A 27,877-nucleotide genomic window follows, 5' to 3' on the forward strand; every position below is an offset into this window, starting at 1 on the left:
CCATTGCTAAACTTACAAGACTACATTGAAATAATCAATACTTTTACGTGTACAGTCAGCATATTTTTATAATTAAGCCGAAACCAGAGTGGTGATTGTTGGAACAGTGGAAAGGTGAACCAAGACGGCTTTTAATAGTTTTATTTTGTTTCTGTCAACTTTATTGAAGTCTGTTTTACGATGATAAAAGCACTCTATATTTAAGCGCAGTCTGGTGGGTTTGGTGATGGTGATTTCGGGGCTGTTTCATGTTAAACAAAAATGATCTTACTCTTTAACAAAAAGGTCTATCTCTGTAGGGATCCTTTCCATAAACTTGTCGCACATTAAGAATAATAATCTGAGTATGTCCGTGGCAAAATAAGCACAAGGAACTTACATTGTAGCTTGTTTCACAGCAGCCCACTGCTGCGTTCTCGCTTAGATTTCAAAGATTGTGGGGGCCCACACACACCACACAAAAAAAAAAAAATTTTTTTTATATTGGAATTTAAAAAAAAAAAAATTTTTTTTTAAGGGGAATAAATTTTTTTAAAAGGGGCAATCATAGGGACAAACCCCAAGACAATTATCACTCGACTTCTCTCTTACCTACAAAAGGACAATCTAGACACAGTATATGTTATATTAACATTGAATTTTTATTTACATATAACATCGTCATTTACAACTGATAGTGTATGCTGATAATAACTTTTAAACAGAAGAGCATTTGGGTTTGTTTTGTACATTCACATACAGTATCAAATGGATGTTGCAGTTTCGTTATTGAGTAGGAATTGTAATTTGTACCTAACACATAGATCAATATGTTTTCTGGGGAAAATGTTAATACTGATCAGGAAAAAAAATTCCTTTGTCTATGAAAAGCCTTTGTTTGCATACACAAGTGCTTCTGATCAAGATACTCGAGGTGTTTCGTGACACCATGACATTGTCAATTGTAGCATGCACACAAAAATAGTTGCTGCATACACTGTACACAATTTGACACATTGTGATGATAAACAGATGTATAAATTGATATAAACATGGTCCTTTAAAAAGTGTCACTCTACTATTCTAAATGAAAAATCCCTTCATTTCCTGTAAAGTCCTCAGATATCTCTCACATTACTGGACTTTTTTATCTTTGTCGGCCACCACTTCTGACAGGTCCTGTGGTTGTATGGATTTCACTTTGTTCTCCATCTCAGTGACCCTCTGCTTCATCCTCATCTGGTTGGAGGTGAACTCCACCATCAGTTGGGCGAACTTGGTCTTCATGACTTCCAGGTTTACTTGCAGTTTTTCGATCTTCTCCTCCATGTCTTTGGGGTCAGCGCCAGCGTTGGCCACTGCCTCATCTATCATGTTGTCTTTCATCAACATGGCTTTCCCCTTCTCCTCCAGAGCTTTTTTGGCTTCTGGATACTCCGTGAGAGCCTCCATCAAGTCGTCTTTGGACAAGGCAAAGAGATCAGAGTATCCTACGCTTCTGATGTTGGCTGTTCTTCTGTTGCCTGCTTTACTGCCCTTGATTCCCAAGATACTGATTTCTCCAAAGTAAGCGCCATCACTGAGCACTACAAACTGAGTGACTCCATCATCTGCCACCACAGCTAGCTTCCCCTCCTTGATGATGTACATCTCCCTGCCAATATCTCCCTTCTTACAGATGTAATCTCCAGGACTGAACACTTGTGGCTGCAGCTTGAGTACCAATTCAATCAGCAGACCAGCTTCGCAATCCTGGAAGATACGTACTTTTTTCAGCGTATCCAAATGGACATTGATGGCAATCTCAGCCTTGAGCTTGTCTGGGAGGTTCTTTAAAACTTCCTTCTCATCACAGGTCTTCTTCTCAGTCCACAGGTAGTCAAACCACTTGATGACCCTGGCCTCCAGGTCTTTGGTGACCTTTCGGAACTGCATGTACTGCTTTATGGAGTCTATCTTTGCCTGGAACTCAGCACGAGAGGCATTCATGTTGGAGATCATGGCTCCAACGTTACCGACGATACTAGCAAAGATCAACACACCAGTAAGGAAGTCGGCGATTACAAAGAGGAATTCAACATCCCTGACTGGTGGAGGGGTCTCTCCGATGGTGGTGAGGGTCAGTGTGGACCAATACAAAGAGTAGATGTACTTTCTGGCCATGCGGCCGTATTCCGGGTGGCTGATGTTGGGATATACCCATGTGTCAGATCCAAAACCAATGGTTTTTGAAATGGCAAAGAACAAACAAGCATTCCAGTGGATAATGACAAGGATATAAAGTACGAGGTTGCTGATACGAAACAAGTTTGGGAAGCTAGTTCTGGTTTCAGTCCGCTCGAAGAACTCAAAAAGCCTCGATATTTTGCAAAGGCGGTTGAATCTGAACTCAGGGTTGTTGAATCCGAATTTCAGAAACAGCAGATCAGTGGGTATCATTGATATCATGTCGTATTTGAACTGAGATGTTGTTCTATATTTATCTCTCAGTTTCTTGGAATCTTTTACCAACAGGCCTTGTTCCAGGTAACCTGTGGGGCAAAAACAAAATTAGGAGCCAAATCCAAAACTACAATGGACACAAATTTGTGTAGACAAAAATCCCACCTGTTCTTGATCTGACAAAAGTATCTGTGTAGTAGATGAAGTCTGAGGTGTAGTCCAAGAATATCCAGAGTTTTGTATATGTGTCCTGCAGTTCGTTAAAACTGGCTCTAGAAGACAAGGCAGATACATTTTAAATTGTGTATATGGCCCACTAAGTGAAGACTGCATTTTGAAGCATGTCAAACGTTAAATACCTTGTTACAATCATTAACAGGTTATAAAATACTGGGCCTGCGATGACGGTCAGCCATCTGTAGTACTGGTCTGCGGCTGGATCCATAATCCAGATTTCTTTCCTAAAAACAACTCAACATGACTTTAAGTTGTCGCAATATCTTATTCATTTTACATACAGTTAGTATCAAACAGACAGATGTGTGTTTTATTTCATCACCTTTCCATGTCTCAATAGACGTGATGTATCTAATGGTTTACTTACGGTGGCGCCTCTTTCTTTTTATCATCTTTCTTATCATCTTTCTTCTCATCTTTTTTGTCATCCTTCTTCTCTTCTTTTTTGTCATCCTTCTTTTCTTCTTCCTTCTTGTCCCCGTCTTTCTTCTCGTCTTTTTTCTCCTCGTCTTTTTTCTCATCTTTTTTAATCTCCTCCTTTTTGTCCTCTTTTTTGCTATGGATCACAAGTTACGTTTTTTTATGGTGGTGAAAAAGGACAGCGGGGTTCTATGTCAGAGGGCTGGCTACCAGACTACACGAAGGGTCGACAGGGTCTAGTGGAAGTTTCACAGTTTTGGATTCAAGACTTTGTTGGAAGATCTGGTGCAGGTCATACATTTGTCCAGCAGATGGCATCATAATACAGGTAGGTTTCCATGTCTTCTTTTCAGTTTACCACTTCAAACTACTGTTGGCTAAATATCAGAATTCGCCTGTACATTTCATGTCCCATTATTACGCCGAAGGTTAAATCGGAACAACCCACATCATAACTTGCAACAAAAAAACTCCTCGAACAAGCAAAGGGGCAGAGGGTTTATCTAGCTATCTAATGCCGGAGGACACACCAAAAAGGAATGGGGAATTGGAAGACATTTTGTTTCAAGAACTTCTGCGCTGTAAGCTACTGCACAATATACAACACTAGCTGCATGATACAAAAGATGCTACTAATGTCCAGCATAATCTATTTAAAAAAAATATACTTTCTATTCTATATTCACTCTATTTTCTGACACAAATATGCACACACTTACTCGTCTGTGTTGTTGCAGTTGTTCATGTTGTAAGTAGCTAGCGGCCACTTACTGGCAAGACTTTGGAAAGAAATAAGAGGAGATTTTTTTGCACAGGTAACCCTCACAGCGTCAAACATTAAAGCTCTTTGTCTTTGCAAACGCAGTTAAATGCAAAATACCAAGTTCTTATCCTGTGTCCCTGTTTTGATTATTGTTAAATGCATCTTGAACACCAACTAAATGTGAAATATCATGGTATGAGTTATGTTTGGATTTCAGCTGCTCAGTTTACATTTCCAAAGAATGTGGTTGAGGTCTAATTTATTTAATTTCACCCATATCCTCCTCCTCTTCCTGATCTAACAGTGCTGGTGATGGAGGTTTGTGTGGCGGGCAACAGTCCTCTGCAGCTGTCTTTCCACAGCTCTGTATTGCGCTTTTAAGGAATACAGTTACCCATAAATACGTCATGTAACTCAAGCTAAATATGCTCTAACTTCCATTTCACTATAAGTTAAGCATGGTTTCTAGATCCATTCAGCGGAGTTTGACTCATCAAAGATTTGAGGAATGATTGTTACTCATAGATTAGTCTATATCGACGACGTTTTATTTACGGGATAGTTCCGGTGCCACCAGAGGTTCCGCTGGATGTCCCTCATCTTCCGCATTTCTTTGTGTTGGCATTCTAAACTCCGGTCGATTCGGGAAACATCCTCCAAGCTAGAACCGACAATCAAATTATAGTTATATTTTTTAGTAAAATTCTCATCACACACTTGACAGCCATTTAAATTCCAGAGCTTCCCTCTCTACGTGCACGTTCCACCAAAACAAGTTCCTTCCCCAGGCACGCTTAGCCCCGCTCAAGACGATTGTGATTGGTTTAAAGAAATGCCTTTACCGGCTTTTGGAAACTGTTATGGACAGAGATCTTTTTTCTATGTGCTCACTAAAGTCTGGAATGACATTCCACAGCACATCAGAACTTTAACGTCAATAACATCATTTAAATTAACATTTGCTCGCTATTTAATGGAGAGGTTTACCTGCGACCATTAAGTCAGCTTTATGGCTTTGCCCTGTTGCTCATTCTCCTGGTCTGTGTTTGTGACTGTTTTTGTCTAGGAGTTTTTGTTGTGTATATGGTGTTTATGTTCTGCAGAGCAGGAACCTGCTGAAAATCAGTTTTACACTGAGTCAGGCCCGATTGTCTTTAATCTTTTCCTGTTTAATAAATAAAAAATGAAATGAAATGAAAGAAATGCCAATAAACCAGAGCAGGTTTTTCTCCCATCCTGGAATGTTGCGTGGACTAGCCAGACCCTCTTCCGCAGCACTGTGGAGGAAGGTCTGGTAACGTGAGACTACTCATAGATTAGTTGTCCTCTGTGGTGGGTTTTGTTTGAAATGTTTCAAACAAAAGGAACCATTGTCACTGTGAGGCCTGGAAATGAAACTTTAAGCCACTGACCAGTACTTACTTTCTCTTCCGGGTTGTGTCGTTGTGGCCCACGGACTGGGCAGTGCTCTCTCGACTGGAGATGTCTTTGAGCTCAGGGCCTCTGAAGCGCTCCAGGAAAGAGTCATGCCTCTCTGTTTCGGGGTGCACTCTGTGAGACACCCAGTTCCACAGCATGAAGAAGAAGTAAGAGAGCCTAGAAGGTTAGCAGGAGGGAAAACAGAACAACGTGACACCCATCTAGCCTAGGAATGTGACAGAATCTATAAATACCAGTGGTGGAGGAAGTATTCAGATCCTATAGCCTACTTAAGTAAAAGTAGTACAATAATACAAGCATATGCCGTTAATAATACAAATTTACATTACAATATTAGTAATACTGATGCATTGATATGTAAGCAGCATTTTACTGGTGTAACTGGTCTAGGGGTTTATTCTACTTTATATACATTTAGGTAGTTTAGTCCAGTGGTTCTCAATCTAGGGGTCGGGCCGCCTTAAAGGAACACGCCGACTTATTGGGAATTTAGCTTATTCACCGTAACCCCCAGAGTTAGACAAGTCCATACATACCCTTCTCATCTCCGTGCGTGCTGTAACGCTGTCTGACGGCTCCAGCATTAGCTTAGCCCAGCACAGATCCTGCAGGTAACTGGTTCCAACTAGCCTACTGCTCCCAATTGTGACAAAAGTGACAAAATAACGCCAACATGTTCCTATTTCCATGTTGTGATTCGTAGAGTCACAGCGTGTACAAAAACAACCTAACATGAGACACAGCCATCTTCTAATCGTAAACAAACCGGGAACTATATTCTCAGACAGGCTTGCTGCGAGCATATCACTCCGCCCAAGTACTATATTCTTCCGCCTGAGAATATAGTTCCCGGTTTGTTTACGGTTAGAAGACGGCTGTGTATCATGTTACGTTGTTTTTTGTACACGCTGTGACTCTACAAATCACAACATGTAAATAGGAACAGCTAGTGTTATTTAACTGTCAACAGTAGATTACTGGAACCAGTCACCTGCAGGATCTGTGATGGGCTATGCCACTGGAGCCGTCAGACAGTGTTACAGCACGCACGGAGATGAGAAGGGTATGTATCGACTTGTCTAACTCTGGGGGTTACGGTGAATAAGCTAAATTCCCAATAAGTCGGCGTGTTCCTTTAAATGGTCACAAGATACAAGCCTTTCATTAGATAGTTAAGGGGAGAGGACATAAGAAAAAACTAATTTCTGTATTTGTATTCATTTTTTGGACTTTGGACTGAAATTAGCTTTTGGGGCCTCAGACAGTTATTTAAAAGAAACATGCTTTTATCTTTTGGTAAGGGGTTCAAAGCCAAAACCACTGGTCTATTTATAAGATCATCATGTGTCTGTTTGTGTTATGTTTGTATGTAAATCTTAATCTGAAATTAAACTAGCAACTAGCTGTCAAATGAATCTTGTGGAGTAAGTACAATATTTTGCAGTGAAATATATGGGAGTAGAAGTATAAAGTAGAATAAAATGGAAACTTACTTAAGTACAGTACTTAAGTAAATGAATTTAGTTACTTTCCACCACTGGTATACCGACTAAGAACTTGAAAATACAACAGAAGTTTACCTAGCCATTGCCCCAGCACCTGTAACGGAGTCTCTGTGGGACTCTGAAGACCGCGCTCTCTCTAAGTTGTCTTCACAAAGAGACTGAGCCCTACCAGACAGCAGGTGGAGAAAACAAATTACAGTGATATGCTGACGATCATGTGATTTCCAATTGACACATTTTTGTCAAAGGTACAGAAAATGTGTCTTCAGCTGTCAGAACGGTTAAAGCACTTAGACAACAACGCAAAAGGCGCCGATGTGGTAGAAAAGTAGTCACAAGTTCCCCAAAATCCTGATTTAAAAGTAACACAGTGAATTTTTAACCATTATTTTGAATCCTAAGAATGTCATGGTGATATCAGACCTGCTGTCCCTATTTTCATTGACAGCGAGCTCATCATCAGGCTTGTTGGTGCGCAACCACTGCCTGGTTGAAAGTGAGATTTCACTGCCGATTTTTGCCATGTCGTCGTGTCTGGCTCTGCTGGCCTAGAGCACACAGATACAGAAAAGGAAACACTATCAGACTGCAACTTTATGGCATAAACATCACTTTTTACAAGCCAGAAATCATACAGCAAAAAAATGATAATTTCCCTCCTGAGAGCTGGCGGTTGTGGATGTGTTTACTGAATGCCGCTTTTCACTGTTTGTCTGAGAGTAGCCTCTAAAAATACACCCTCATTATGTCCTTAACACTAAACAGGATCAGTGCTCTTGCTCTGTGAACGATCAGCTGCTTTTTAAAATAACTAAGCTATGGCTTACAGGTAGACTGCAGTTGCTATGTCCAGTTGGAATACAGCAGGTTAAGTCTATTAGAGCACCATGTACAGAACAGGTCCCACTGTACATGGTGAGGACAGTGACTCTTTTCAGTTCTAGGTATTTTCAGTTCTAGGTATAGTCTGGAGAAACAGCCAAGCCGGCCATATTCTCCCGTTAAGGGTCCAGGAACTGCGTTACAAAAAAAAGTCTTATTTTTATAATATGATGTATCGCAGATGGATTTTAGACTTTTGAGAAAATGAAAATGTTGCGCTCATTTTTATTTTTTTATTTCTCAGTATCAATGCAGTATGGCACATATCGTGACAATAAAATATATTGTATCATCTGGATCTCATTATGAATTCATATCCGATACATCCTATTCATCATCATAATCCCATATTTCAAAGTTATCAGAGAGTATAGCTTGAAGCAAATGAATATAAAAACAAAACCAAATAAGATAAACACAGCAAATAGTAAATTAATAAGACAGGCAAAACAGATCCCTACCCTTATGGCTTATTTTATTACGTAAGTAGCATCATAGCTGGAGCCCATTTTTTAAAATGAATTTATGCTTTTGACGCCTCAATAAGTGTGTTATGTGTTCCATTTTATATATCTCTCTCACTTTTTGTAACCATAAACTCTAGTCAGGGGTGTTGGGCTTTAGCCAGTTCAAGGTAATACATTTCATAACTCCTGTAAATAAGATTCAAAGTAAATATTGTTGGTTTCTTTCTTCTATCCCTTCTGGTATCATTCCTAGCGGGGAGATTCTTGGATCTTGTGGGATATCACCATGTATTACCTCCCTTACAGCTTGGAATATTTCCTTATAGTAGTTTTCTAATTTTTGAGACCAGAAGAGTTGTGTATAATTATCCAGTTGTGCTCCACAATTCCTCCAACAGTTGCGAGGAAACTTGAGAACATTTCTTAATTACAATTCTAAAAATGTGATGTCCTTTTTGCCTCAAATAATAGTTTTTTTGTTTATAATGACTCACTGATCTCTGGGGAACACCAGTGGTTGTAACACGTGCACACATGTAGATTAGCGCTAATACCAGGGAGTTAACCAACCCCCACTAAATTAAATCACTGTAGCAGAATCACCAAGAAGCCGAGTGATTGAAGGGTGAGGAAAGGTAAAGCCAACGCTGTGTCTGTGCATGAAATGTGAGTCGTTGCATCATCATCATCTCCGAGCCACGCAGCACTTTTCTTGATCCCGAGAATACATATTTAGAATGAAGTGTTTGGGGAGCCATGTGTTTCTATGTTTTGCCTTTGCTTTCAAACATGACAACCACAATTTGATTAAGTCACAGACTAGAGGATGATGGTGCAATGCGAAGCACTTTTTGCATTTTGTTGAACATATCTTCCATTTGATTTTTCTAATCATACTAATATTCATTCAAAAGCCCTGCCGATGACATACTTGCATTCAAGTGAAAATGTACAATATAGCAGTGATTTCACAGATATTTGAACATAAAAAGTTAATAAAATACACTATGTTGGGAAAAAGTATTGTGTCCTCATGTCCACTATCTATCTTAACAGAACTGAATTTAGCTGAGCCAGATTTGTATCTGATATTTCAATATGATGACTGCTGGTACTTGCAAGCCACATCTCAGTCTCTGGATTATCTGATGCTGACATTTTCTTGAACAAATGTTTTAATTGTATTAATAATGCTTTGATTCAGTGACCTCCTGTGTAATTATGTAAGGTGTGTCCTCTGAATGTGTACAATAAAAAGGCTCTTAAAAACCAATGTCATTGTTGCCGGAGATTAGTTGCTCTGCTGAACCCATGTATCAAGACTAAGAAGCTTGAGTCTTGTGCTAAGGTGGTGTATTCATCAAGACATCCTCTTCCCTCATATATGCCTACTGTATGCCTGCAATAACTCATTATTTTCATTAAATCCAGTTTTAATGTAAATTCACTTGTTGATTTTTAACAATTTAGAAATGTCTATCTCCTACAAATGTACACATGTTGAATGAGCTTTCAGGCCTGTCCTGTTTAACTAATGCACTTATTATTGGATAGCTACATGACTAATAATAATGATTATTTAATTGTTATGCTTGAGAATATCCACCTTCATGTATCAATATGTTCTCTGTGAATAGGCTACTCAACAAGAGTTTCTGTAGTCTATAGATTGTGTTTGCTGTAACTCCGCATTTTGGGACATTTTGAACAAGTCGCTTCGAAATAATAGCGCGTGTAAAAAAGAAAAAGAAATATTGAAGCCTTGACAGCTTTAGTGGGAACTGAATCGAGCATCTTGGAATACCTGATCCTGCGACAGACTTCAGAGCGGCTTAGAATCCGAAATGAAAAGACAGAAACTGATGCAGATTTCTTTTATACAATCTGCATCAAAATGAATCTGAAACTCTTGCTAAGTCTCTGATGGCAGAGTAAATGCATTCAGAACTCACCCCGTTTGAAGCCGTCTCACGCTGACTTTTGTATTCTGACAAAACAAGCAATTCCCCTCTGATCGCTTCTGTATAATCCCATCTTCAAAAACACTAAGGTCATACAGTTTCTCCAGCGGAATATTTCCGATCCGAACACAGCGTCACAAAGAATAGCGATGTCGGCTGTCCATGGCTGGCAGCGGCGGCTCTGCTGGCCGGAGACCGTGTTGGCTGAACTCACCGGTCCCAGATCAGAGGGGGGGGAGGAGACCTGTCCATCACTGGCCACAACTCACAGCCCTAACTCCAACTAGTCTGCATTGTCAGCAGGAGCGATTCCAGGATTGTGGGGTGGCACGGGGTGGGGGGACATTTTATCAGAGTACAGCATAGAAAGTCTGCTTAGAAATAAAGGAAATATTGAATAGGATAGAACAACACAATGTAATTCTGCTAAATAAAACATCACATAAAATGTCACATTCATTATTAATTTCACTTGTTTTCATTTTAATACAACAATACACATTTTCTATAGGCTCAGTCTGCCACAACTCCAGTGCTGGTTCCATGGTATCAGAATTTTGGATATGAATTGGTCATGTGACAAGGCCTGGGAAATTGGCAGAACAAGCAGTGTAGTGACAGTACTCTGATCCAATGAAAATTGTCACATTGACAGCACTTTAGCCCAATTGGGGGGGGCATATATCAGTGGGTTACAGACATAATGAATGTAGACATTTTAAACCGCTTAAGTTACATACTACTATGTATACTATGCTACCTTTTGTAACAAATAGGCCTAATAATAGCAGCACATTAGCATGTCTAGTATTTAGTTTAGTTGTTCATCTTCTTAAGTACTAGTACACACTTAACAGATTATATTCAAATTATTATATTAAAAACTATTTATAAAATACATTTAGCTCTATGTTCCCCCCAAACTCATACAGCTTAGTTTTTTTTTTTTTTTTATGTATCTTGCTCTGTCAAGCAGCAAAAGTGCTTTTGATTCGTCCATGCTGGGTTAACGCTGTGTTATCCAGTCAGGGGGAAAGGATTGTTTTCCCCCACGGTGACTCCGCCACAAGCCAGGCCCCCAGCTATGATGATTAGCATCTTTTTGAACCCTTCTCATATGAGGGCCCTAGGTACTCAGTCCCCTTTCCACCCCCAGTCCGACACCCCCGCTGGTACCCCAAGATTATAGTGCTTTTCTGTGTAAACATAAGATTTGTGAGGAAAAGGCCAAGTAGAATAATGTATCCACACATTAAATGTATTTTTAATAAACTATGTGAGCCGACATATTAATTGGAAGTCAATCACTTGATGAGCAATAGAGTAGCAAATGAAAAAAAACAAAACAAATGCAGTTTGTTTTTGTTCTCACTCGCAATCAGTCAACAGAACAAGTGTGTGTGTGTGTGTGTGTGTGTGTGTGTGTGTGTGTGTGTGTGTGTGTGTGTGTGTGTGTGTGTGTGTGTTTGAGTGTGAGTGTGTGTGTGTGTGTGTGATTAGAGCCGACTGAGAGGAGCATCCTACATCACAATGTTTCTTCTGGCTGTCACCACACGCCGCCCCCCCTCCACCTCACCCAAAGGCATAAGGTTTAAAGAGAAATCCTTTGGCAATATACAGAGCTGCACCACTAATCCCAGCTTAAACTTGAGTACCTATTTCAGCCACCTAATGCCCCCTCATGGATGTGGTCACTTAAAGTTTTGTCACTTTTGTTGAACATTTTCCCTTTTTTGTCAATCTGACACTCAATTGAAGAAAAGACAGCCTCCAGCTGCTCCACGTTATCTGTGGTCACCATTTTGGCAGGTGATCTCTGATTCCCTATGTAACTCACAATTATCTATAGAAACCATCCCTGTAGTTCAGATACGAACAATACTGCTGCAGAGCCTGATAATGTGTTTATTTTTTGTGCGGCTGTGGTCATCTCAAACTGAAGGGAATTAGCACTGTAATAGACTTTGGATTGTCCACACTGAGAGTGGGTTTAGGGCAATCCACTAATAGAAACCATGGACTGGATACACAGTAAAGGTGCTTATATACAAAGACTCTATGGACACTCACAGCCAGAAGTAGCTTCTCCAATATAATGTTTGATTTAGATATAAACGTACATTTGCTTTAAATACAACATGTCAAAGCTTTTTGTAGGATCTAATGCCCTTTTAAGTACTAGGTGTTGGATCATTACTCAGACCAACTGTCACAGACAATACACTTACTGTAACATGTGGTCCGTTAAGCCATGAAGATGAGTAAAATAACCACTTATATATATTTATTATGCAGTGTTTCAATTGGATGCTGCTATGGTAAAATCAAGAAGTGGTAGAACCAATCACTCTCGCCTTCTCCAAACCTTATTAGGTTTAGTCTCCAGGTGCATAGAGATCAATTGAAAGCCTCTTTACATCTCTGGCAGAAGGCATGGCATGGTAATTACTGCATCCTAAAACCCTGGCTTTCCCAGAGTGCAACATGACACAGTGCAACCACTGTCTGCTGGCTTCCCTGTGCATTTCCAAGTCAATCAGACCGTGCAGCCCCTTCATTTGTATTAAAGCCCTCAGCCATTCAACAATAAGCTGAATCCAAACTGATGTGATGAGACTCTAATCAGGTCTGATCGCCAGCTGGAAGCACAGACTCCTCTTTAGCTCCGAATGGACAGGAAGAGGAGAAAAGAGAAAAAGAAAAGAGCTCATGAGATTACATTTCATTGGAATTGTTCCTCGTACACTTTCATGTGACAAATACGTTTGTTTGATTGATTTGATTGATTGATTGATTGATTGATTGATTGATTGATTGATTGACTGATTGAGTGATTGATCTCTGTAAAAGTCCCAGCAGATGCCCAACATTTAGGATATTGTTAAATGTTTTAACTAGAGATGTTCAGATACTGATACCAGGATCGGAAAAGCCTCCGATAACTCCTAAATAACTGGTATTGGTATCGGCAAGCACTCAAGTTTATTCACCGATCTGATACCACGCAATTTAGCCCTAAAGAAAATCTACTTTAAAGTAGTTAATTTATGTTCTTCTTCCGTTATGACAAAAGAAAGTTTTAGGGTGTTCATTCTTTGTGTTTGTTCATGTTTCAGTGATAGCAATCAAATTACATCCATACAGGGATAGTAGTAGCAGCTGTTAAAACAATATAAAATATATGTATTTTTTAACACGTTGGTCGCCAATACGCGAGTTCAGGTATTGGAATCGGGAAGGAAAAAATGGTATGAGAACATCTTTAGCTTTAACAGCACTGTGACTTTTACCCGGATTCTCCGCGGTCAGTCCACTTGAGGTGTTCTAGATGTTTAGATATATGTATGGACATGTTTGTTTGGTCTGTAGAATATGCAGAGCACTATGAGACTACAGGCAACGCTTAACAGGAGAGCAGGTGAACAATGAAGGGCTGAGCTGGGTTTGTGTGGGGATTCATTTTCGAACGCACTCCAGATTTAGCCTAATAATCAGACTGAAGTCTTCAGATTCAATCCAGAAGTAACACAATGACAGAATGTATGACTTTTTTGATCATGGGTTTTATCTGTAATAAAACATCTAAAAGCAAAAATCCTATCAGATTGAGGACCCTGGGACTAATTCATATCAAATGGGGGCCCTTGTGTCAGTTTAGGGGTCCTTGACGTTTGGGAAACCACTGATGTATATCACTGTTCAAATATTTTAAATGCTGAAAGAAAATCCAGATGTGGGCAGCGATTCAGAGGTCTGAAACCAGACTACAACTAAATAACAGAATACAACCATGCTAGCAGCTTTTGGAGACTCTACTAAGGCATTTAACTAAATGCTAACAGTGAGACTGCTAACATGCTTATGTTTAGCAGGTATAGTGTTTACCATGTTCTGAGTCTTAGTTAGCGTGTTAGCATGCCACTTGGAGCAGTGGAAACAAGCTATAAACACAGCATCAACATATTAGCACCTTTTAAGTTGATATGGCTAATGTGTTTGCAAATAGTTGCCCATTTGCAAATTCCGAGCAGACATGAAGCAACATTCATTTGGATTCATGTGTCACCTGGCAAAGGTTAGTCCAACATTAACTGTCCTTTTAGCTCTGTTTTGTTCTCCACCAACTCCTGAGGGAAATATCTCTCTCTTTAGCTGCTAAATGCTCCACGTTCACCAGCTAGTTGCTAACTTGGTCTGTCTGCCATTTGGGGCTGGAGAGATAGCAAACGGTAAGTTAAGTCTTTATTTTGGTCTTATAGCCAAAAGAGCTGGGCACTGTAGTTTTAAGCAAACATTTCTTAGACAGGAGTATTTCAGGAACATGTCAGTCAGGGTTAGGGGTTAGGATTTTTAATAGTTTTTGGACAACAATGCATGTTTATGGCACACTGGAGTAAGATATTTCAGGCTTTTGTTACACATACAATATTAGTTAGTGGGATCTTAGGATTTTAGTCTTTTTGTGGAATTTATTGACAATATGAAAATAAAGAATAACATCAGAGTTATAATTTGACTAAGTTAGTCACTCAGTGGAAATATTGTCTCTGGCTAATGTGTGTCCAAGGCAGGATGTGGAGCATAAACACATCACTGTTGCCGTGCATCCTTGAAATATGAGAGATGCAGAGTGGTTGGGGGCTGTTAATCTCTTGGTACAGACTATTTTTCTTGGTAATTCAGTTATTTTTGAGTCAGAGCACCAAAAACATAAGAAGGATGTAAATATGTGGTACATAGTAGATTTAATGAAGCAAAATATCCAGAAGATGAAATTATATTTTCAATGAAATAATGTACAATACATACATACATGCCTGTTATGGAAAATTAGAGCACAAGCTACATAATAAGAAGGCCCTCAGATGTGTCTTGGCAGCCAATATCAGTCTAAGTGGCCGTGGCACTGCTCTGAGTCCTCTTGTGCTGATGAGTTGTACCCTGTTCATCAGCATGATTACGTCTACTATGTCATTGTTTTATTCCAAACATAGAGGATGATTTATCCTCCGCCAAACCCTCAACCGGGTTGCTATAACAACCTCAAGGGCAAATTCGTGGGCCTTTGACAGAGACGTCAAAAACACAATATACCAGGAAAATCTACAGTCACTACATGTGTGAGTGTGAGTGATTTGTTTTATTCATAATCCTCTTTTAGTGCAATCATTTTCATTGTGCTGTAATCACCCACATTTTTGCAGTTTGTTTTTGTTCTCACTCGCAATCAGTCAACAGAACAAGTGTGTGTGTGTGTGTGTGTGTGTGTGTGTGTGTGTGTGTGTGTGTGTGTGTGTGTGTGTGTGTGTGTGTGGCGCGTGCGTGCGCTTACCTTTACAATCACACATCACATGATTTTAAAAGTGTGTGATTGGCCGGGACAAATTAATGCTAATAGAAATATCGACATGTTGCATCAGAGAAAAAGCTGAACAGAGACTGAGACCAAAAACTGTTTTCACATGGTAACTCATCAGAATCATGTTTATGACCAAAGTAAGTTTTCGCTTGCAAGTAATATGCCTTTGTGTATTTTGTGCATACATTGACATATTAAAAATGGATTAACAATAAGGCAAAGTAGGCATACATTAATACAGAATAGATATGATGAAATGTATGTAAAAAAAATCTATAACAAAATAACAAATATGTATATTTAAACTGATTTAGAAAGGTACAGTTTAGTGCAGGGTGTGCAAAAATATTGATATGGGGATCTGCAAAAGTTTACATTATGTATAATATCTGCAATAGACAGGGGTAATAGCCCAGGATGTGCTATATATATTGGTTTAATATACATTTTTGTATGCAACATGCATCAGTGCTCACTGTTTTTTATTTAGAGTGAACTCAATTATGTGGATTTCCCAAAATGTGTTATTTATATATTATTTATATATCATTTTTATATATTATTATTATATATTATTTACTTGGTGGGATGGGGTTTATTGAAGGTCTGGGGCTTGATAATGTGGGATGCAGAAATAACAACTAAATAGTAACTACAGTAAAAAGTAAAAACTAGGACCATAATCTAAATAGTGGTTGTTAATATTATGTACATGGTGAGTTCAATTCTAGTAAATACTGTATTTTGTCATACGGTAAGGTGCCTCATTACATAGTTGAGTATTGGAATAACTACACACGCAGTAATGTACAGGTATGTAGGCTACAGGTGTGTAACATATAGTACAGGAATAGAAGATAGTGTCAACATGTGAACATAAATTGCAATACAAAATCTTGACACAAAAATGAATAAAATTCAGCTATTGAGAAATTCTTGAGGGGATTGATTATGTAATGTCACAACTTATATTTATCTTATTATTATTAATATATTCCAGTGTCAAACCAGGAGCAAGCAGTAAGTCATGTCAAAAACTATTTACTCTTTTCTTACTTGTCTCAAATTCGACTGCACAACTATTTTCTGGCAAAATGGATTTTGGAAACATGTAAGAAAAGTCTTTGCCCTGTTCAATGCATTTTATCACATTCCTGCCCTCTGCAGGAAGCTTAAGAAGTTGCACTCACCAGCTCAGCAGTGTTTGATGATGGTTAATATACCTAACATTCTCAAAGTGACATTTTGACTTGTGGCAGGATTAACACAGGTGTAACTAGAAATAATGTGTCATTAAGGTGTGGCAGTGAGCTAGTATACACAGTGTTCTGTTTTACTATGTAATGCAGTTGTTAATGTTTTTACTGACACCTGTCTGACGGGTCAAAAATAATCCAAAACTCTTTCATAAATAACCGAGAACATGAAAAAAAGGCATGTCTGTCACTCATACATTCCTGTTGATACACCTCCTCCTAATGTTTATATTTTAATAAATCAGCTTTAAAAATGAACACCTGTCTTGCTGCTTGTGGCATTCTGCTGGATTGCTTCACTTCGCTGGGTTACAGCACTCTAGCAAGATACAACTGCCAGTCAGGAATGCTGTTCTCTAGCCGGTCTTTCATCCTTCAGGTTAAACAGCAACAACGTAAACGATCCTCAAGCCTGACACTACAACCATGGCCAGACCAGTCTCGCATTGCCAGACCTTCCTCCACAGCACTGCATAGGAGGGTCTGGCTAGTCCATACAGCATTCCAGGATGGGAGAAAAACATGCTCTGGTTTATTGGCATTTCTTTAAACTAATCCCAATCATCTTGGGCTAAGCGCTAAGCGCTGAACTGAGTCACAGTGCCTCTGCAAAATAGCCTCTGGAAGAGACTTGTCTTGGTGGAACATTTGTATGCTCAAAAGTAGTTTTAGTCGTGCAACAGAAAACTCAGATTGGACAGATAGTCTAGCTAGCTGTCTGGATTTATTGATTATTGATAATAAAAATAATAGGTTGCAGCAGAAGGACATGTTCACATATCTTAAGCTGCCAGCATTTGTTTTACAATGTGGAGTAAACCGTGTTTTAAAAAAAAGTCCTGAGCGCTTTTTAAAACGCCGACTCTACTTTGCAGCTCAGAGCGTCTTTTTGTTGAAAAAGTTGAAAAAAAAGTTAAAAGTTAAGCACCCTAATCAACTTGGTCTTGTCTAAATAGTGGGGTGCCTGGGTAGCTCACATGGTTGAGCATGCGCCCCATGTACAAAGACTTAGTCCTTATCGCAGAAGGCGTGGTGTTCGATTCCGACCTGTGGCCCTTTGTTGCATGTCATTCCCTCTCTCTCTCCCCTTTCCTGTCTCAAGCTGTCCTGTTAATCAAGGCTTAAAAATGCCCAAAAATAATCTTAAAATAAGTAAGAAGCCAAGTGTCGCCATGGCCGTACATTACTTGTATGATAGAATAAAATCTTTCCCTAGGTTTTTTGAGTGTAATTACTCGACACATGGGAAAAAAATGGAAACATTTGATAAAACACACCTAACAACAAATTAGCAGAATATGAACAAAAACCACTAAAGACTTAAAACTAGATTTTACAAGACAGGGCCACAAGATGGAGTGTTATCTCACTAGAAATGCTCTTTAGTGGTGTAGTCTGCTGATGGTGGTTGGCAACAAATAGTCCCTCTAGCCCTAAAAAAAGCAGGAAAATGTTTCCTTAATTGTATATTACTAGTACAGTGCCACGCGCCACCCGATCCGGCCCGTAATGAGAGCAATCAGCACATATCTTGCAAATGAAGATAGTTTTTCTATAACTACATTTTAGTGTTGTCTTTTTCCTCAAGGATATTGCATGTTGATATTGCTAGAGTCAGCGTTTAATAACGGCAGTGCTGTGTTGTCTCGCCCTACAGCATATTGTTAACGAATTTAACACTTGAGCAAAGGTGTTCATTTCTAAACAGGCTTAGTAGCTTGGCGTTTAATGTTGAAGTATGGATTTGATTGGCGGGAGTATTTTGCTGATGGTAAAGTTATTAGTGGTATAAGTTAGCAGCACACTGGAACAACCGGACCCAGGGCGAGCATAGAGGGTGAGTCTGAGTGTAAGGAAGAAGTGGTGAATGTACAGCTCACAGCAAGTTAATACGATATAGTGTCAGCAAAAAGGCCTTTTGATTGACCTTCCTCTAAGCAAAATGATCTGAGTGAATATAAGATGTGATGTGAAGAGTAGAAACAGAAGAGCCAGCGTTATGGCAGCGCTTTTTTCCCTCAACCTTTTTTCTGCGTCTTTTAGTTTTATTAGTAGTTTGATATCCAACGCTGTCCAAACTGCTCCAAATTCCAAACCCTAAGTTCATTGGGTACCCAGGAAACCAAGTGTGAAGTAGATTGGATGAACAGTTCATGAGATATTTCAAAGACAGACCACACACACACACACACACACACACACACACACACACACACACACACACACACACACACACACACACACACACACACACTCACACACACACTAATACATACAGAGGCTTCCTGATTTATTAGATAGATATTATACTTTATGTACTTACGTTAACAGGGTAACCTGACTCCCTGTCAAAAGAAAATTAAGCTCCAGTGTCCATTCATTGGTTCACCTCCCTTTGTGACTTTCTTTTAGGCCAAAGGCCACTGTTAACTACATTATATGCCCGAACAGTAACTCTACCAGACAATCAACTACTGTCAGCTTTAAGACACCCTAAAGAGCAAGCTTATCATGTTCTATAGGCTCGCTGGGCTCATGCTATCTTTTATCAGCAATCATCTGGCTTTATGGATGTCAACCATTAACCATTACCCTGGTTTCATTTCCCAACAGCTACGTTTTGTATTATTTATAATATTACACAATATTTACTTTTCTGTCTTTTTAGTTTTATTGAAAATTCCTTGATTCTGTCTCTTGGCCTACAGTTGTCTACTGTGTTTATGAATTCCTTTCATTCTTACTATTTTGGACCCAAAGAAGATTAGCAAAGCAAAAGAAAAGCTAATTGGGATCCAATAAAATTATCAATAACTACTGAACAAACAAATGAGTTTTAATGATAGAATCGATGGAAGATCACATCATTGCCATGCTCTTAAGAAGACTGTCAGACAGTACTTCATGACGGCATGAAGGCAGCTGTACAGTCTGAAGGCTGACGAGTTCCAGATAAGGTGTGAGGTAAAACAGGGATGTGTCCTTGCCCCTACCCTTTTTGGAATATTCTTTGACCTACTACGCCGTGCCTTCCCTGATGACTCAGGTATCCTTCTACACAGGAAAACTGGCTGAAAACTTTTTCAATCTGGCCAGACTGTGGGCGAAGACCAAAGTACGCCATGTTCTGGTACATGAGTTGCTTTATGCTGATGATGCTGCCTTTGTCGCCCACTCAGAGGCAGATCTGCAACTGCTCTGCTCATCCTTTGCCTCTGCATGTCTAGAGTATGGCTTGCGGATTAGTCTTAAAAAGACAGTTGTCCTTGCCCAACCTGCAACCCTGAACCCTGCTGTATCCATTGACAACAAATTTCTATCTGTGGTGGACAAATTCACCTACCTGGGGTCCACAGTCTCAAACACCAATAACCTTGACGCAGAGCTTGACATGCGCATTGGGAAGGCATCATCAATGTTTGGCAAATTGAGCAAGCGTGTTTGGCACAACAACAACCTCGCCTTGCTCCTCAAAGTCTGTATACCATACATGTGTACTTAGCACCTTAAGTGAGACATGGACAACATACTGCAGGCACGAACATCGCCTCAACGCCTTCCGTTTTCGCTGCCTTCGTTCCATACTGGGTGTATGCTGGAAGGACCACGTGCCAAACTCTGTCATACTTGAGAGAACTGGCTCCAGTGACCTGTACACCATCCTTCGTGAACTCCACCTCCGATGGGCTGTGCATGTTTATCAAATGAATGACACTCGCCTCCCTAAAATCTTATTATATGGTGAGCTGACCAATGCCCCCGCCTACGCTTTAGATGTCATCAAGAGAGATCTTAAGGTCTTCTCCATCAACCAGGACAACTGGGAGGCACTTGCAAGTGACAGATCCAACTGGCGCGAAGCAACTAACAATGGCCGCAGGGACTCTCACTCTCTGAATAATGAAAAAAGTAAAGCCCAATAGTGCTATACTTCTACTTAAGTGCTAGAATAAGATAAAATAAGATAGACTTTATTAATCCCACACTGGGGAAATTCCTGTGCTACAGCAGCTCAAAAGAAATTGATTGAAAAAATGTACACACATCAGAATAACACAAATACACATTAAGTAGACATAGGAGAGAAAATATACATAAAGTATAAGAAATAGAAAAAATAGATAGTTATAATAAGAATAGTAATAAAACAAACATTTTTACCCAATAAACACCCTTATATAAACAGACAGTATATAAGCACAGATATACAGATGAGTAAGGTACCTATGAATAGAAATGACATATTGCACGTTGGAGTAGCTAATTCAATAATATGAAGCAGTCCAAAGCCCGATAACAAGACAAAACGTCCTTCGTTGTGATGGAGTCCCTCCGCTGCAGCAGGCAGCAGTATACACCGCTGGGGGGCAACCTGGGACACATGGAGAGGAAGAGGAAGAGAAAGAGAAGAAGAAGAAGAAGAAGAAGAAGAAGAAGAGAGGGCCGACGTCCTGTTGAGTAGTTAGCTCCGAGTCCTCCCGGCTATGATTGACAGAGTCAGCGGAGCTTTAGACGGGCATGTCCGCACACTCGCTCGGTTGTTATCCTAGAAAGAACTGCAGCATGGCGAGTCAAGAAAGAGCCCAGAGTTTTCGCCACTCACACACAAGAACAAGAACATCATGTGTCGGAATATTGAGGATGTTATTTATTGCTTTTATTCACACGACGCGGGCCAATAAACAAGGTTTGTAACTTAGCTGGCTACGTCCGCATAAGCTAGCGCTAACTTCCGTAGACATTTCTACGAGGTGCGGGTCGAGGTTACCTCTACGGGCCAACTTTAACACAGCTAGCCCGCTTACCTTGCAAATAATATTGCTAATAAAAAATGATACAGAGCAGCATAGCGTTAGTTTAGAATGAAAGTGCTACCTTTCTTTTGCTATGTGTGACCTTTTACGTTACCGTTACAGTTAACGTTAGCTTCGTTTGTAGCTTGTTGTCATGTTGTCATCCCTTCCATATATGGCTAAGTTAGGCTAACACTCTAACGTTACCTAACACACATGCAAAATAATACAAAGCACAGACGGAAAGCGCAGCTTGTTAGCACCGTCGCTAGTACTAATGTTAGCACATCATGTATGTTAATGCATTGAAATTAACAGACAACATTAATGTAGTAACATCGTCGCCAGCCTACCTAACAGTAACGTTACTTCCTCATACTACACTCAATAAAGGAAATGCTTGAATCTGTCAGGTGACGGGTATTTGTATACGTGGCTGAGCGTTTTGATTTGGACCCTGGGTTGGTTCCAGCTTGGCACTGAGCGGTCCACGAGCCGAATGACAGCCGCGTGTTATTTATCGAGCGGACTGAAGTGTCCAGCTGTCAGATCTACTGACCATGTCAGGTCACACGGCGATAAGTCGACTAATCGTTACTGGACAGCTGCAATCCACGTCCAAAAGCTGTGCCAACTTTGAAACGTGTCTGGTGCGGTGCCTATAAATTGTTACATTGGTTCCATGCACTTGCAACATACATTGAGAATGTATCTAACAAGAAATGCACTTGGGTGATAAAGGAGATTATTTGGCAAATATTGTGTCACTTATTATGACGTCCTTCTGCCAACCTCAACACTGCAAGCTTAGGAAATTGAGTCAGTGTTAACTTAAGATCACTGCTAGTTGTGCTTCACTATTTGAACTATCTATACGTGTACAGATAATTCAAATATTGAAGCACAACTAGCAGATTTACACAAGCTCATGCCAGGAGAGATGACATGTGATTTAAATGAGAGACATGATAAAAACATCCTGCTTCCTTTCAGTTTGGCAATCGCCAAGAATCCATTGTTGCACTCCATGATTAGTTTAGTTTAGTTTATTTGTTTCACAGAACATAAAATACAAATTACATTGAAGAAATACAAAAATGCATGTGATGATGTGGTAGAAACCTTCAATAAGCCAGATGGATCAAGCACCAAAGAGTATTGTTGTTAAGGGTATTTTGAATGTAGTCCTATTTGTTGTTTTGTAGTGATCATATTCTGAATAATGAGCCTTAATGATTCACAGTTTTCGAAAACACTAAGTTTCACTTTCTGTAGTCTTGCACTCAGGGCTCTAGTCAAGTGTAACTTTCACCATGGCTTTCCCTTGTTTAGTCTTGTATGTTCCACTGAGGTACAGTAGGACAAGTTATTTCTTCCCACTCTATACTTACCAAGAAGAGGTGACTTGAACTTGGGAAACTTCACTCCAACTCTGACTAGATGCTCAGCCGTGGCAGAATGGCTATGTTAGCTGTTTGTGATGTGAATCTAAAAAGGAAATTAAACTGAGTTGTTGCATCAAGTGATTAGATCACTTGGATCTACTGAGGCGTTTTTAATCTTAAACACTCGTTATAACTAGCAGGAGTTATTGGAGTGCAACAGTTTAATTGCCCAACATTATAACAGGTTTCTTTCACTTGAGAAACAAATATTTGCCCTGTTTTTCTGAATAACCGAGAAAATGATCTCCGAAAGTTTCTCTGAATTAACGAGACACCTCAAAATCCTAAAAGAAGCTGTGTGTGTTGCATGGAGTACGGTTCCTGCTGCGACAGTGAGAGAGCAGATTGTTTTTCATAAAAATGTATCTTAGAATTTCTGAGATAATTATCTCATTAATTCAGAAAGACGGGGCAAATACTTTTTTTTTTTTTTCCTCAAGTGAATGCATTGCGCTTCCATAGCATACTAAAAGTGTGCTGTGAACATGATCTGCAAACGGTTGTCTTGTTTTCAAGTTGTGGTATTTTGGTGGTGTCAGATGAAAAGCTTTACAATAGAGGGGAAGCGTTTTAAATGCTGAGTATGGGTGTCAAATTTTAGCCTCTTCAAGCTTGTAGATTTCTACTCAGAGGTAGTCATATGACAGCCAATGCAAGAAACATCTGGGTCTGAAAATCCTGTTGATAATAGTGTGATTACTAAGTACTTGGTACCATTTCAACACACAACTCTGTGTAACACACAATATGAGGGTGTGCTGACTTTAGGTTCATCCTTTTGTTGGAGACTAATCAATATGAGCCTCATACACAGAAGTGCCCAATGGACTGACACTTTACAATATCCTTAAAACAGATGAGTTCTTAGTAGTGGATGAACTGTTTCTTCTTGGTACGGCCTAGCCACCAAACTTTCACACCAAGTGGAGCAGCATGTAGGCAAAGATCTCAAGCCTGATCTTTTTCTTGTCTCTTGTCTGCTCTCGAAGTACAAGAGATTGAAGTTCAAGTAGGGAGTTATCTTTAACAGTAATATAACGCTGTGGTTCAGGAAGATATAATGATGGCTAAACTGATGAGTTTTGCTGTGGTTATTTGGGAGGAGTTATTTTTGCTATTTTTGATACATGTCTGCTATAGTTTCTCCTTCCTGTGTCTTCCAGTATTCATAAGTGTTAAATGCTCAAAACACTGCTGTAATTAGAAACAGATTGTTCTCCTTTTTAATGATGGGTGATGGCGATAATACTTATACAGTCTTCTTGTCATTCTTTTTTTCTACAGCATTCATTCAGTCAGACACAATTCTAGAAGTTTTACATTTTGGCGAGGGAAGCCTTTTACAGGTAAGTGCTATATTACTTTTTTGCCTTGTTCTTGTTGCCATTCAAATTGAACTATTACTCACCACAGTTACAGAAACACTTACACCATTACAGAGCAGAACAAGGTTGACATAAGCCTAATGTAACATCCAGTTATATCCCATTTAGATAATTGTTTATGTCTCTGTTCGTTTGCAGGCAGAGTCCGACATTGATTTTAGTTTATATCATCAACAAAGGTAAGTTTTTATATTTTTCACTTCATAAATGTCCTCCCCAACTCCAAACAAATGTGTTTCTAGCTAAATGGCATTATGAGTGTGGGTGTAGGTAGGTGCTGTTGTTCTACGTACTGTACCTGGTTTTCATTCTTTTGTGAAGTGTTTCCACAAGCCAAATGAAGGGAGCTTATACTGTATAGTATTTAGAGCCTTAAGAGTTCTTGTACTGATTTGAAGTGGAAAAACAACAGCAGCAGCACACTGAATTATGCTTCCAGCTTTAACATGACCAACGTTCACAAGTAGAAAACAACAAAGTTGCTGCTGAAATGGTGCTGTAACAATTTTCATCCAATGTGAACAAGTTTCATTTGAACAGAAAGTTGTTGTATTTTGTCAAGACTAACAAACCTAGGTAGGAATCTAATTACTATCTGCCAGGCTACACTATCAGTTACCAACCATAACAAAAACATGACATGACAACAAGAACTTAAAAACACTAACAAGTATGTTTGATGTCATGAAGTCAATTAGAGAAAGGCAGATTCCTGAGATCCCACCCATACATTAGCTCTCTGAAACATGTTGTTAGTGACACGAGTCGTCAGGGAAACGGCTCAGTCTGTGTCATCTGTTGCTCAAACCAAACCACAGCGTGCCTCTCTGCTGCCACAGCTACTTGGAAGAGTAGAGATCTGGCAGCACACACCGCAGACCCAGCTAATATCAGTTTGACAGTTTGTACCCCCACTGTCGAGGCTGAGAGGAGCAGACAGGCAGATGGTTGTGTTTTTTTCCCCAATACTTCAACCAACGGAGCCTCACCTCTGGTCCTGACAAGTGTCAATGGTTAGGTCACGTTGCCTCCCAGTCAGGATCGCCTTGAGACAGACATAGCTAAGTGTGACAGATGAGTACTCTTAACACTGTGAGATCTTTTGTGACTGTCTAAGAACTGTAAAATGAGTCCACAATGAGTGTGTGGTGGGCTTGGGAAGGGCTACGTGGCTATGTGTCTAACAGGTAGAACTGCTCGAATGAAGTACACACTGTTTTTAAGACAGAGAACATGTGCAAGTCAGTCAGTGGACTTTTTAACATCATGTTTTTGTATCGTGGCCTCTGCATAGAAAACACTACTCTGTCCTTACTTTTACACTTGTGTTTTGTTGGAGTGCAGCATACAGCAAGCCTTTACTGTTTGTACACAATGTTCTAAATCATAAAAATGTTATCTCCCACAGGCATAGCATGAACACTCCCTTGAGTTTGGGTGGGAGGGAGGGGGGGTATTTTGCTGTTTTGTGTTGTGTGAGGTTTTTCAAATGTTGAAGTTCCCCTTTTTTCCTCATTGTGTGTGTGTGTCTGTGTAGTGTTTGGAAGCCTTTGTATGTTAATTATTATCTCTTCTCTATTACTCAGTGTGCTCCTCTTTTTGTGAAGAAATCACCAACATACGGTAGTCAATTCCACAGGAATTCAATAGTGTTTCATAGTCACTATGTTTGTTTTTAATGCACATGTCTTAAGGTTAGCCTGACACTGGGCATATGCAGAGCTGAGGCCAAGAGGCACAGCCCTCCTCATGAGCCCCGCTACTCCAATTACACCCTGACATTCAACGCATTAGCTCTGAAGTGCTGAGCGAAAGGCCGTGCAGAATTCACAGCCAGTTTCCAATCTGAAACCCTAACTCGGCAAGAACTTTGTCAGTAGATGTAATATTAATGGGAGAAGTGAAGACAGGCTGTAGATGACCGATAATCCAGGAGGAGCTACTGCTACTGAAGAATGCCGCTACAGCCATTGTCTGCTCCCGTACGCATAGGCTTGGTAGTAAATAGGTGAAATTGATTTAAATGTCTGACTCGGGTCATGTTAGAGTAATTACATAAGTGATTTATTAGTGGATGATGTTAGGTACCACCACATCAATTCTGGTGCGAAAGACAAGTATAAAAAAGATTCCAGCTACAGTGTCTCCTCGCGTGTAATGTTTTTGTGGCAATGTTAACGTTCCCACGACACGTTTTTTTGGTGAAAAAAAGAGCATGTGACATTCAGGTGTTTGCTTTTCAACCATTAAATGACATCAACTTGGTTTATGTGCCACACTCGCATTGCTTTTGAACTTCTCTTTTCATGAGATTTACATAAAGGCTCTCATTACACAGTTCTGTTGCATGTCGCCTTTGTCCTTTAGGGGACGGCCCTATTCATTGTTAAGATACACCTGTTGTTAAACAGGTTTGGCGAGTTATGACTGTGTCATAACGACCAGGCGGATGGAACCGATGCTCAAAAGTAGTTGCCTTTGTGTGAGAGAAACACCACATTCTGAATATTACAAGAAGAAATAGTTTTTTTTTTTTTTTGTCCGGTTGATTTATTTATTTTTTTGATGGAGATTTTACACATGGAAATGGGGCACTCTATATGGGAGTGGTCGCTTGGGCCCAGACTGTGGTGTCTGTGCTTGTGTGTTTAGCCTCTCGTTTGTTTGAAATGCCAGTAAACATGGAGAGTATTTTTCCTAGCTTGCTGTTGCTGCTGTCACATCTGCATGTCTCTCACAGCACATCCCCGCACCGTGGGAACTGCCGCCCTATACGATTCGAACCTCCAATGTTGGACTTTCACGAACAGTGAGTGTTTGATGTATTCTTGTACTAATTTAATATTTTGTTTTCATGTGATGTGTGCTTTTTTAATGATATTTCACATAGTTTGAGACACTTGCATTAGTCTTTTTTTCTGGCATTTTAGGCCTCTATTTCCATAGCACAGCAGAAGACATGAAAGGGGAAAGAGAGGGGGAATGACATGCAGCAAAGGGCCGCAGGTCGGAGTCGAACCTGCGGCTGCTGCGTCAAGGAGTAAACCTCAATATATGTGCGCCTGCTCTACCAACTGAGCTAACCTGGCCACTGCCATTAGTCATTTTAAGTTACCTTTTTTTCTTTTTCACTCCTAAATCTTATTTAGTGGAAATATTTGATGATGCTCAGTCAGTATGACCTTTTACTCTCTATATTATGTTAAGTAAACCTCTTGAGGTGAGTAACCTCAGCCTGTCAACGATAAATGAGCATTCAAAAAGGAAGCATTCAACCTAAGCGTCAGCACCTAGCTTCACCTCCGCAGGACTTGTTGGATCACATGCCACCCTGGCAGTGGGTGTACACACCCATGTGGTATGACCCAGTTTCAAGTGTAGCCTAACTTACCAGGGTGCAAATGGTTAATTAACTGTCACAGGAGTGGGGTACCCCTATAACAACTCACAGTGAGTGACCCAGCTGCCTCAACCTATCCTCTCCTGTTCTACTTCCTCAATAAACAATCCACTTATCAGCTGTGAATGTTTTAAGGACATGAA

At 39.9% G+C, this 27,877-nt stretch overlaps 2 protein-coding genes across 5 annotated transcripts in view; one reads left to right on the forward strand and one right to left on the reverse strand.

Annotated features, from left to right (window-relative positions):
- Positions 1-620: 620 nt before the first annotated feature.
- On the reverse strand, positions 621-10,295 carry cnga3a (cyclic nucleotide gated channel subunit alpha 3a). 3 transcript variants are annotated; one of them, XM_039810111.1, is made up of 9 exons: positions 10,088-10,295; positions 7,210-7,334; positions 6,862-6,951; positions 5,264-5,392; positions 3,798-3,857; positions 3,026-3,214; positions 2,781-2,882; positions 2,587-2,693; positions 621-2,510 (listed from the first exon to the last, which is right to left on the reverse strand). In XM_039810111.1, exons 2-9 carry the CDS (start codon positions 7,308-7,310, stop codon positions 1,114-1,116), a joined length of 2,175 nt encoding a protein of 724 aa, XP_039666045.1. In that variant the 5' UTR covers positions 7,311-7,334; positions 10,088-10,295; the 3' UTR covers positions 621-1,113. The 3 variants fall into 3 exon arrangements, with proteins under 3 accessions (XP_039666045.1, XP_039666043.1, XP_039666046.1); XM_039810109.1 differs by having other exon boundaries at positions 5,264-5,437; XM_039810112.1 differs by lacking the exon at positions 7,210-7,334 and having other exon boundaries at positions 10,088-10,109.
- Positions 10,296-21,136: 10,841 nt separating this feature from the next.
- The window catches only part of tmem131 (transmembrane protein 131), a 34,151-nt gene continuing 27,410 nt past the window's right edge, over positions 21,137-27,877 (forward strand). For both annotated transcript variants that reach the window (XM_039810114.1, XM_039810115.1), the window contains exons 1-4: positions 21,137-21,398; positions 24,234-24,295; positions 24,473-24,513; positions 27,075-27,143. In XM_039810114.1, coding sequence (XP_039666048.1) covers positions 21,230-21,398; positions 24,234-24,295; positions 24,473-24,513; positions 27,075-27,143 — 341 coding nt within the window. In that variant the 5' untranslated portion in view covers positions 21,137-21,229. The remainder of the gene's footprint in view (positions 21,399-24,233; positions 24,296-24,472; positions 24,514-27,074; positions 27,144-27,877) is intronic.

The sequence above is a fragment of the Perca fluviatilis genome, chromosome 9 (genome assembly GCF_010015445.1).
Source record: "Perca fluviatilis chromosome 9, GENO_Pfluv_1.0, whole genome shotgun sequence".
Lineage (NCBI taxonomy): Eukaryota > Metazoa > Chordata > Actinopteri > Perciformes > Percidae > Perca > Perca fluviatilis.